The 13,017-nt window shown below is 31.3% G+C and overlaps 2 protein-coding genes across 3 annotated transcripts; one reads left to right on the forward strand and one right to left on the reverse strand.

Moving 5' to 3' along the window:
* Positions 1-2,679: 2,679 nt before the first annotated feature.
* LOC141668760 (pentatricopeptide repeat-containing protein At2g01860) lies at positions 2,680-4,836 on the forward strand. 2 transcript variants are annotated; one of them, XM_074475767.1, is made up of 2 exons: positions 2,680-2,802; positions 3,031-4,836. In XM_074475767.1, exon 2 carries the CDS (start codon positions 3,175-3,177, stop codon positions 4,744-4,746), a length of 1,572 nt encoding a protein of 523 aa, XP_074331868.1. In that variant the 5' UTR covers positions 2,680-2,802; positions 3,031-3,174; the 3' UTR covers positions 4,747-4,836. The 2 variants fall into 2 exon arrangements, with proteins under 2 accessions (XP_074331868.1, XP_074331869.1); XM_074475768.1 differs by having other exon boundaries at positions 2,703-2,802; positions 3,348-4,836.
* Positions 4,837-5,137: 301 nt separating this feature from the next.
* Positions 5,138-7,694, reverse strand: LOC141663920 (pentatricopeptide repeat-containing protein At1g09190). Its single transcript, XM_074469766.1, has one exon. The coding sequence runs from the start codon at positions 7,586-7,588 to the stop codon at positions 6,146-6,148; it is 1,443 nt and encodes a 480-aa protein (XP_074325867.1). The 5' UTR covers positions 7,589-7,694; the 3' UTR covers positions 5,138-6,145.
* Positions 7,695-13,017: the final 5,323 nt, after the last annotated feature.

The following is a 13,017-nucleotide window of genomic DNA, read 5'->3' on the forward strand; positions in this document are numbered from 1 at the left end:
TAATTAATTACGAAATTAATTAATAATTAGGGCTTTTGGGCCTTCTTTATTCCATCAGACCTGATCTGGTCCATCAGGCCTGATCAGTATGTTAACCTTTCTGGTCTGAATGTCATACATCTTCTTATTGGGCCTAGCAGTCCACACCTTGTACAATTAATGCAGTATTTAATTATACTATCATAATTTATTTATCCCTATCAATAATACATACAAAATAATATGTAAATATTTTAACTTCATTAATCTCAATAATACATACTTATTATTTTTCTTAAATTATTTTGATATAAAATAATAAAATTACAAATGTTGTAATCAGTCCGTGCATCGCACGGGTTATAGGCTAGTATATATTATAATAACCGAAATGAGGTATAATTTGGTTCAACGGTTATTCCCTAATTTTACTTATTAAAAAAATAAATAAATAGTGTTATATATTCTCTAAACTACTAAATTGTTAAATTACTAGAATTAAATTACTTATACTACTAAATTACGACCACATGTTATCGTATCATTTTTATAAACTACTGGACATAGTTTATTTATCCTATTAAATTACGACCACATGTTATCGTATTATTTTTATTATAACTTTATAATTATTATATATATTTATATAAATATTTTAAAATTATAATGTAAAAAGATAAATAAATTTTTTAAATAAAAACGGGAACCTGTGCATCGCACGGGATTTAAGTTAATATAAAATAATTAGTGCATCTATAAAACAATTACATAGAAATGTGTTTAGTTTTTTTTTTAAAAAAATCAAGTCTATATTTTCATAAATTCGATAAAAAAAATTTGATAACTCCGTCAAAAATTAGATAGGATTCGATAAAAAAATCTAATTTGATAAACAAAAACTAAACTCGTGGTTCCTGAAAATTTAGACTCGAGCTCAATTATGATCGCCCGTAGGCTACAACTCACTTTTCTCAAATCAGTTTTAGTTTAGTAGCATGTAATCACTCTATTGCACGGATAATTTTTTATATTTTGATATTGTTATTTATATTTTAATATATAAATTTTTAAAACATGATTATTTATTTGTTTCTTACTTTCTTGTAAAAAATAAATAATAATGTTGAATTTCAACATGTTTTTATGGGATTTGAACTTCACTTTAATAATTAGAAAATAGATAATGTGCAAACTAATATATGTTTAGAATATAGCAAGTACCGGATCGGCCCTGTAACACTCCCATATTGATAAGATTTGAGAATTCTGTTCCGTTTATAAGATAAATTACTACTATAATATGCACCAACAAATCATAATTTTTTAGAGGCATGTGATGGGCTTGTTATTTACAGATTAGCAGCATTTGGGTTAGGAAACTTCGATTTATTTCAAACTCAAAATGGGAACTTGACCAGATTTTGTAAAAAGGTTCAGAATTTGACCAATTTATCATATATAGTATTGAAACTCAGTCTGACCGGAAGTGTTAAGGAATTGTCCAGGTTCCACACGGGGACATCGACCCAATAAAAGAATAAAATGGGGTGTTTATAATATCCCACATCGATAAGAATAAGAGTATATGTGGCCTTTATAGATAAAAGTCAACAACTAATAAATTGTTAGTTTTTTCAAATTGACCTGTGCTGGGTTGATGAGTCCCGATATACATTTGGTTATGGGTTTGGATGTTATAATAATATCACAGCTGACTTTCAAAAGCTTAATTCATCATGTTACCGGAGGTGGGGACACGATGGCTGGTGGTATTATCCCACAATGGATAAAGATCCGGAGCTGAGAATACAAAGCCAGCCAGTAAACAATGACTAGGGAGGAACGGCCTGTCTGTTCGGGTCTGACCAGAACGTCAAGAGTTTAAGTAGGGGAGTTTGTAACACCTCAGTTCCACATTGATAAGATTTGAGACTTCTGTTCAGTTTATAAGATAAAGTACTGGTACTATGTTCACCAACAAATTATGATCTTTTGAAGGTCTGTGATAAACTAGTAATTTATCCAAATTCGTTGCATTTGGGCTAGTAGCCTTCAGCTTATTTTGAACTCAAAATCTTTTAATAAAGGCTAAGAATTTTGACCTGGGTTGTCAAAGACCCGGACCAGACTGAAAACCGAATTCTATCAAAATTATGGACCTGGACCGGCTCTATCCGGTCTTGGGAGTGGACTAAACCGAAAAACCCGGATTGGACCGAACCAGTTTAATTAATATTTATGTAAAATTTTATTTTTTAATTTAATTTTAAATTTTCTTTCAAATTTATATACATAAAAAAATCTTGTTAGTTTTTATAGCAATAAAAATTTAAAAATAAATACATATCTTAATATTTTAATAGTCAATAATTTGTAAATACATAGATATCAGTGTCTCGTCACGTGAATTACAAAAATTAGTAATTTACAGTGTACTGTGGACCTATTTTATTATATTAATTATTCACCTAATAATTTTGATCATTAAAATATAATACCTGTGAATGTTTAATATTTGTTAACATATAAGATTAAGATAAAATTATTATATACTTGAATTTGGTTAAGGACGGGACTTTTTTTAAATATGGGACTGGACCGGATTTATTTATTTTTCAATTTTAAGGATGAGAACCGGACCCGGCTACTTTCGGTTTAGTCCGGGTCTAAGACCCGTAAATCGGGTACGGTCCGGGCCAAGTATAGTATGGATAGATTTTCCAGATAATTATTTTGGACAAGTCTATTTTTAGAAAAATTAGAAAATATAGGGTCTGTTTTGTTTCTGCTCAGTAGTCAGTAACGTAAGAGGCTGATTTTAAGGTCTGTTTTCTGTTCATCTTTCTCTTACTCTATAGATTCATGTTTATACAGCACGCTCATCTTGTTTTGTGTACTTTTATCATGTGATGTGTGTATATATATAAGCGTTTGTTTTCGTGTGGATTACAGTAGAGCAATGTTTGGTTGGTGATGTGTGTGAATTTTTTGTAAATTAAAGTTTGTTCGGTTACAGTTATCGTTACACTTGTAATTCTTGATATTCTACAGGGTAAATCTTCTTAACTGTATGTGACACACCAATTGTTTGATGGAAACTCTGTTCTAAGTCCAAATAATTGCTGAGATACTGTTAATCATATTGTTAGATACATTATCTCTTTATTCGTAGAGACGATTTAGGGAAATAAGGGCATGGATAGCGTATACTTGTCTTGTAATCTGTATTCACCCGGTCATGGAATGTCGTTTGGCCAATTTGTCAGAGTTCCAAATTGTTTAAGTGAACGTGGTTTGGTATTAAATTTCGCACATTCAAACACTAGAATATATTATCAAAAATTAACCAAGAACCTTCGTTATCCAAGGCGGACAAAGCTGCCGCCAGATCTTGGTGTCAACACATTCTTAAGGAAGAAAACAAGCCCAGTGAATGACGAATCTGGTAAAAGTGAGAATCCAATGGCCGAACGTCTTTTGTTTGATTTTGTTGAGGAGTCTGAAACCTGTTTTTATGACGACTATGATGGCGAAGATGATGTAGTTAAAGGAAGAAAAGATGATAAGAATGTAGAAGAAGACGAAGAAGAGAATGATGTTGATTGGAGCTCAGATGAGATTGAAGCAATATCATCTCTATTTAAAGGGAGGATACCCCAAAAGCCAGGAAAATTGAACAGGGAAAGACCTCTTCCCCTCCCTCTGCCTTACAAGATTCGACCTTTACGACTTCCTAATCCCAAAAATATCACTCTCTCTTCACGGAAATCAGTATCTGGACAGCTGTACAAGAGCCCAAATTTCTTGATTGAGCTGGCGAAAGAAATTAGAAGCCTACCACCTGATGAAGATGCCTCCGTTGTTCTCAACAGTTATGCTCGCTTTATTCGGAAAGGGTCTTTATCATTGACAATCCGTGAACTGGGTCATATGGATCTTCCTGATAGAGCTCTACAGATATTTTGTTGGGCTCAGAAGCAACCCCTCTTGTTCCCAGATGACCGAATTCTTGCATCGACTGTTGAAGTTTTGGCTAGAACAAGAGACTTGAAGATGCCATTTAATCTTGAAAATTTTACAGGTATGGCTAGCAAGAATGTGTACGAGGCAATGATAAGGGGTTTGATTAAAGGGGGGAATCTGAAGCTTTCTTGGAAGCTTCTCTCAGATGCCAGGAGTGGTAACAGAGTTTTGGATGCCGGCATCTATGCAAAGCTGATACTGGAACTTGGGAAAAATCCGGACAAGTACGTACTTGTAACTGAGTTATTGGAGAAGTTAGGAGAAAGAGAAGACTTGAACTTAACACAACAAGATTGCACTGCACTAATGAAAATCTGTATAAGACTTGAGAAATTTGAAATTGTGGAGAGTTTCTTTAATTGGTTCAAACAGTCTGGGGGCGAGCCTAGTATTGTAATGTACACTACACTAGTTCACAGTCGTTATACTGAAGAAAAATATAGGGAGGCTTTGGCTCTCGTATGGGAAATGGAATCTTTGAGTTGTTTATTTGATCTTCCAGCTTACCGTGTAGTTATCAAGCTTTTTGTTGCTTTAAAAGATGTTTCACGAGCTGCAAGATACTTTTCCAAACTTAAGGAGGCAGGTTTCTCTCCAACATTTGGCATTTACAGAGACATGATCAAAGTTTATGCAGAATCAGGGAGGCTGGCCAAATTCAAGGAGGTCTGCAGGGAGGCTGAGACAGGGGGATTTAAGCTAGATAAAGAAACAAGGTCAATTCTGTTGCAGCTCGAACGATGATAAAGATTAATGTTATTTCAAATTTAGTAAAAATTGTACAACTTTTTGGTTTTTATATTTCGTCAATAGCTAACTATGCAATTTTTTTTATTCTTAACTTGCCTCTTTTGTTCTTTGTTAAAAAGCTTAATCTCACTATTGCTTATTTGGAAAGTTCCCTAATAAAAAAAAAGGAAGGAACCATTGTAGTTGTGAGGTGCACACCATTGAATAAAGATTGTTGAAGAAGCGAAGAACAAACAAATTTAAAGCAAAAAATTTCGAAAATCAGAACCTGTGTATTTAGTAGGACTATGGAATAAAAAATCAAAAGAGCCCTTTCAAGAATCGCCAAGTCTAGAAGGGTGAAAACTAAAGAAAGTAGCATTCCTCTCCAAACAATTAGGCATTCAATTAGACATCAATGGATCTATTCTGCGATGCAGCTGCTATACTAGAAATTACATGATGTAAGACGAAGCAAAAAAATAATTGAATAAGAAAGAATATGCAGTATAAAGATTGTTGAAGAAGCGAAGAACAAAATACAAAGCAAAATTTTCCGAAAATCAGAACCTGTGTATTTAGTACGACTATGAAAAAAAATCAGAAGAGCTCTTTCAAGCATCGCCTAAGTCATGAAGGGTGAATACTAAAGAAAGTAAAAGAAGCATTCCTCTCCAAACAATTAGGCATTCAATTAAAATTTGCAAATCCCAATCTTACAGATTCATAAGGTAAGCACTGCCTGTTCGGATGACAATTCCCATTGAAAGAATTGAGTTCCCGTAATCTAAATTTACAACGAAGATTACAAAAAGTTATATTGGTTTACAGCAGAAACTCTATAGCAGATAAAAAGAGGTTTCCTAACACTTAACTCTATTTTATTAATTTTATATTCTCACCACTGTGTTCTACATACAGCTGTGAATCCAAACACCATGATCACGCTAATCAGTTGAATTGCTTATCTGAGGCGAGTAGGACCAAGGCAGACTTATTCGAGTAAAGAAACCTTTTGCATACAAAAGTAACCGTCTCACTTGTAATTAATCTGCAACCAGATCTTTGTTGAGCAAGAAACAGTCGGAAGTTAAGCATTTGATGCTTAATACGGAACCCAAAATTATTAGCTGACAGGAAATCTTGTTCAAGCTCAGTTTGTTAAAATCATCAAGTTCCGGAAGTCTAGATAAACCAGCTCGAAGTCAAATTTGTTTGGGGCTTGAACTACAGTGCCACTTGTCGGACTTGATCAGTCAATCTTGTAAAATACAAACCCTGCTATAAGATAAGTCATTCCTGATCTACTGTAATGGTCTGTACCAAGGAACGTCGCTAATCATTTAAACCTCTTAATGGAAGTTATCTGCACAAAGGAACGTCATTAATAAATTAAACCTCTTTATGACAGCTATTACACCATGCTTTGTCCTGGTTCTTTCTGAAGGTTATACTTCTTCATCAACAGCCTAATATTTTCAACTTCATTCCAATGTCCTTTTTCCGCATAAAGATTTGATAACAAGATATAATTACCAGAATTCCATGGTTCGACTTCAATAAGTTCCTTAGCTGCAAGCATGGCAAGCTCAACATCATCAAAATGACGACAAGAATTGAGCAGGGAACCCCATATTGCAGCATTTGGTTTAATGGGCATGGCCTTTATTAACTCATAAGCCTCTTTTAAACATCCACTACGTCCAAGAAGATCAACCATGCACCCATAATGCTCAAGCTTAGGATGAATACAATAATTTGAAACCATAGAACTTAACAATTCACCACCTCTTTTAATCAGCCCAGCATGTGAGCAACACGTTAAAGCCCCCACGAAAGTTGCATCATTGGGGGTCACACCATGTTCAATTATCATCTCGTCAAACAAAGCAATCCCACATTCACCATTTCCATTAAAAGCCTGACCCGAGATCATTGCATTCCATGAAACAACATTTTTTCGAGGCATATCCCTAAATACACTAAAAGCACTTTCTAAAACCCCTCGTTTACAATAATAATCAATCAGTGAATTACCTACAGATATAAAATCCAGAAAAAGTCCACTTGATTTAGCATAAGAATGAATCCATTCCCCAAGACCATGATCCTCACCTAAACGCGCACAAACTGGTAACATAATAACCACTGTCGTCTCATCTGGATCAAATCCTTCATTTCTCATTTCCTGAAACAGCCTCATAGCTTCACTATCCCAACCACATTGAGCCAAACCGGATATCATTGAATTCCAAGAAACAACAGTCCGTTGCGTCATTCCCCTAAAGTAGCGCAAACCCAACTCAACATCACCTGTTTTACAAAACCCAGAAAGCATCAAGTTCCAAACAATGACATCTCTGTTAAACATTGCATCAAACACCTTGCGTGCATCATCCATTCTTCCACACTTGCAATAAAACTCAACAAGGGGAATCCTAATCTTACTAAAACAGTCGAAGCCCATAACAATAACCTCAGAATGAAGTCCTTGACCCAGCCTACAATCAAGAATATTGGAAGAAGCCTTAAACAAAGGCGAAAACGTAAACTCATTAGGCCAAATACCGCGATTTCTCATAACGGAGAAGAAATGCATAGAGTAGTGGAATGGAGGGTGGAGAGAAAAAGCTTTGATGATGGAATTGAAGAGGAGAATATTGGGGTATGGGGAATGTTGGAAGAGAGTGTAGGCATAAGAGAGTTGGTTAGAGGCGGCGCAAACGGAGACGAAATGGGAGAGTAATTGGTTTGATTGGTGGAGATGGTGACGGAGGAAGTGCCCGTGAATTTCACGGAGTCGGGTTCGGGTTTTATGCCCGTGGAGGAGCCGGAGGATCCGACGCTCAATCTCCATTCACACCCCCTCTTTTTAATACAGTCCTAGTTTATTTCACTAATTTTGCAACTCAGTATGGCGGGAGATGTTAGTTACTGGGGCGGTTTTGCAAAATTTCATAATAGTACGCTTGTTCATCTCATTTTAGACCCCATAGTCCGCCGACTTTTAAAGTAATTTAATCAAACCATGTTATTTTATATTTACGTTATGTAAAATAAATTTATCCTATAATTATAAAATAAATTTGTGTTAAACTTTATCAAATAATCACCAACTTATTATGTATATTAATTGATTTCGCATTATTTTACTTTAAAAATATTGATGAAGACTTTTATATATGTTTTGCATTGAATATTTATTTTTTACTACTAAATTGATCAGCATGTTATTAAACATTAGTTATTTGCAATTAATAAGGGTGATTAACTTTGATATGAAAGAATAATTATTTAATTATTTATGTGAATTTTAGAAAAAAAATGTATAAATAGAAGAAATATTATTTTATGTCCCGAGTTCATTTATAAGAAATGTTTTAAATTGCCAAAAACTGATAAATCGAACCGACTGAAACTGAACCGAGTGATTTGATTTTATGGGGTTACAAGGTTTGAGTTAGACTCAAACTTTTAATAAATCGCAATTATGCGGTTTGGTTCCGATTTAATATTTAACCTGAATACAAGATTAAGGGTCAAGATTCACCGGATAAAGGAAGGTCACAAACCTAATAAATTCTGTATAGATTTGATAACACTGGAAATGGAAATAGACAAAATAACTTTAGAAACTGTGTTAGTTCATTTTAGTGCAAGTTTTGTGAACCCTTGTTGTTGGTCTATACTTTGTTTAGAAGTAAAAAACATACCTAGGAAAAGTATAGTACTCTATCTCAAGAATTGTAGTTAAGGTTTTATCTTCAAGAACACAGATTTGTAGCAAAATAAATTTATTAATACAATCAAGTGAATTTTTGATAATTATTCCGTGTGTTTACAGTTGAACATTTTATCACTACAAGTTCATATATCTTCTTTGTTCCAAACATCCAAACATTTTCACAGTTAATTAAAATTCAAAAAACACATTCACCCCCTCTGTGTTGTATTTCATTGCATTGCATACCCAACAGGTTTTCTTTTGATCGACTGATTATAATTTTTATTTTTTTGGTAAACCTTCTTATTCTATAGTAAAGTCATTTGGTATAATACTAAATTATGTTCTACAATATTGATTCTATTACGAGACGTTAGTAGTACGATAAATTTCTATAATATGCATTTTTCAGTCTGCTATAGAATTAAATGGTAGGTTAAACTGATAACTGGTAATTCTTTTACGGGTCGTCTGATTCAGACTTCTCAAGTATCAGACTTCTCAAGTATGAGGTACGAGTTTTGGTCATTTCAAACTCATAGTTGATGTTTAGTTCTAAAATTCAATCTTCCAAACTCATACCTCAAACCCCCAAATTATAGGTTTTTGATAACCTAGTGGAGAGTTTAGTATGAAACATGGGTATGAGTAATCAAATATATTTTTCATTTTGTATATAAATATATGTAAATATTTAATACAAAATTAAACCGATAAATCAAAATAATATAAAATAAAATTATATTAATATTTTAAATTAATAAAAATTAATAAATTAATGATATTTTAATTATACATATTAATTTCAGCACACAACCAAACACGTGATATCAAAAATGATATCTCAATCTTATACCACCTTAAACCGATTACTCATTCCAACTTCACACCACTTCGCGAATCAAACGACGACCCCTTAGATCTCTCTCTAGGAGTATCATCTGAGAGCAAGGTTTCTTAGAATCAAGCTTAACATTGTGTTGTATTGTTCTGAATGGATATTCGGCAAGTTTCTTTTTCTCTTTGTCTTAGTCTTTTGATGGTATAATTATTATTTAATATTAAATTATGTATATTTGCATCAGATTTTGTTAGATATAAAGGTTGGAACTTTGTTTGTTTTAGGCTTCATACATTATTTTTAATGATATGGATAGAAAATACATTCTAAGGATATATTAAATGCCGTATTAATTACACTTAGAATTCTTGTCTAAATACCAATACAAAACTGGCTTGATCAAGACCCGTCACAGAGCACGAGTCATCAAGACCCACGAGCGGAGGTCGTTAAGGTCCACGGACATAAATTATTCACGGACTAGGACCGATACGGCTGAAAGACTAGTTACAAACATAAATTAAAATTGAATAAAAAAGTGAAAAAAATCGCATCACAACAACTACATCATTGGTTTCGAGTTACAATCTTAGATTTTAAATTTTCACTAAAAAATTTCGTTTCTCTTTCCTGCGTTTTCAAACTCAGTGATCATTTGGTAAATTTGAATCATATTTTCTGGATAGTTGAAATTTCTGAACAAATCAACTTTCTGAATGAATCGTAAAATAGTCATTCGACTTACATATTTAAATACAATAATTATTTAACAAATCGAATCATATAATAATCATAGTACAAGTCTCCTTGAATTTTTTTCCCACGTAGTTAAGGTGTATAAAAGTGATATATCAGGGTATTATTATTCTAATATATTTTTTAATTAAAGATTGATATTTATACTTTTATTCTGAAAAATATAATTTAAAAATAACTTGTGGAGGTATCATTTGTATCTACTATAAATGGATATGAATTTTGGGAATGAGTTAATAAAATATTTTCATTTTCTTAGAAATATGTATGATACATTATGAATATTTAATTATTTTAAATATTATTAAACGGGGAAATCAAATTATAGGTACCTCAACTGTTAGCATTTTATTGTCGAGATCCCTTAATTAAAGATTTTGTGTTTCATGTCACTTAACTTTTCCGTTTTTTTAATCTAAATGTTTCCGTAAAAAAGATTCTAACCACATTAGAATAAAAAAACTTGTCTTCTAGGTGTTCATACGTACCAAATAAATTTTGAAGATATCCGTGATATCCAAATTTAAAGTTCAAGTAGTAAAATTGAAGTTTGAATCAACAATAACACTCACATGACACCATTTTTTTCTCTAAGCCTAATTCAAAAAACCCTAAATTAGGCCCTAAATTTTGGGTTCTTGGTCAAATATAGGGATCTAAATTTATAAAATTTTGAATCGGAACTAGTTTATAATCGGAACTAGCTTATAATAATTTGTGTCATATGAGTGTTATTATTGTTGATTCAAATTTCAAGTTAACTATTTGAACTTTAAATTTGCACAACAGTATTACATTCAAAATTGCTCTGATCCGTATAAACATCAAAAATCCTAGTTTTCTGATTTTAATTTAGTTAAAATCTTTTTAACATACAAATTCTTTAGTTTAGTGACTCAGACGTCAATAGTTCAAGAACTTCATTATAATTTAATTTCCCATATTAAATGTATGAAGTTAACACACCCTACCATTTTTTACATAAGAAAAGTTCCAACGGTATAATTATATAAATTCAACAATAACCGTGTTATTTTTTTATGTTGATTTAATTAAAAAAATTTAAATGATTGATAAAAGAATATAAAAATAAGTGAATGAAACAATACTTAAGTAATTAAAAAAAGGATAAAAAATATTTGTACGTGTGTCATTCTTATAATTAGATATGCAAAAAAACCCACTGGATTGGGCTTTGTCTGGGTTTAATAAGCCCGATTTTTTAAAAATCGATATATGAAAATTTTATCGAATTTAGAATAGTTTGACACGGTAAGCCAACATATATAATTATTGAATCTGAATGTGAAAAAGGTTGAAATCATCCAAAAAAAGGGGAAAAAATGAAGAATGATTAAAATAAATCTACATTAGTCTCTATACTAAAAAATAATATATAGTCTTACATGAACACTGCCATGACATATTTTAAAGTATACTAGCTTACTGCCCGTGCGATGCACGGGTCTTTATTAATATTTATAATATTTTCATTTCTATGTTATATAGTTCATTAAAATTCTAAATAAATAATTAAATACTAAATAATGATTATATAATTATAATTTAATTGCGTATAAATTCAAATTAAGTTCAAATATTATAAATAGTATATGATTGATAAATTCTTATTCATAATAACAATGTAAACGTTTGTTGTTGGTGAGTGAGATTCGAACCTGAAAAGTTATATGTATATTTATAAATAATATAAATATTTGTTGTTAACGAGATTCGATACTCAAAACTTATATGTATCTTTACAAATACTAATATTAAATATTTGTTATTAACGGGATTCGAACTTGAGAACTTGTGAAATATATTTTTTTAGTATTTGGATCTAACGCCTCTGATTATTTGATGAAGAAAATCGGCAGCCGTAATGGAATGAGATGATTAAAATGAGTGTTTAATCAAAATAGAAATTATACAAATTTCGGTTATTATTGTATAGATAGATAGATAATATAGATGTCACATGCATAAATATTAGATATGCCTATATTCCCCCAAGTATTTTAAAAACATTATACCGAAACTTCAATTTGAGAAATTTAAGATTGGGCTGAGATATCTTCAATTTCATATGCAATAAATTTTTATCACCTCATACCCTATATATTTGAACTAGGAAAATTATAATATACAACAACATATTTAACTCAGAGATTACGGACAATAAAAATATATGTTTTCATCGGAATCATCAAATCCTGAGAAAGAAGAATAATAAATGTAACATAATAAATCATCACTTAAGCATATAAATAATCATCAACCCTAAACTACTTTCTTTGCTATTGTTGTACACTTTAATTATATTATTAAATTATTAATAATTATATGCTTTATTTTTTAAGCGCAAAAATCTGACATTTAAAAAATTATATATACCGTATTTCAATATTACTAGAAAACGACACATGCCTTGCACACAGTATTATGCTAGTCACGAAAGAACTACATCTTTAATTAAAACCGAGAAAAATAACAGTTTTCAAACCCATCGGAGATTTATAACAACTAAAGAATGTTTTGGATACTTTTTATTTCATATACGTCCATATATAAAATTCAGTACCACAATTTTAAATCTGTAAAAATCAATAAATATTTCTGCGTCAATCCAACCAAAATCCAACTTAATATGGGCTGTGCCAAATTTGAATCCTAGTAATTCAGGCCTCGATCAGCATAACCCAGAACGAAGCCCAAATAACTATTTTTTTTTAAGAATAAGCCCAATAACTTAAAAAAATTATTATAATTATAAGTATTTTTGAAATCTAATTCCCAAAAACACATACACTTGTATAATAATAACCAATATTCAATTTTCAAGCAAAAAAGCATTATTTAATATTCAACTCATACCAATTATCATTATTAAAACAAAATTGACCATACAAAATTAATAAAATAAAAAATAATAAACATTAAATAATGAAAATGATGAATATTA

The sequence above is a fragment of the Apium graveolens genome, chromosome 6 (assembly GCF_009905375.1).
Source record: "Apium graveolens cultivar Ventura chromosome 6, ASM990537v1, whole genome shotgun sequence".
Taxonomy (NCBI): Eukaryota; Viridiplantae; Streptophyta; class Magnoliopsida; order Apiales; family Apiaceae; genus Apium; species Apium graveolens.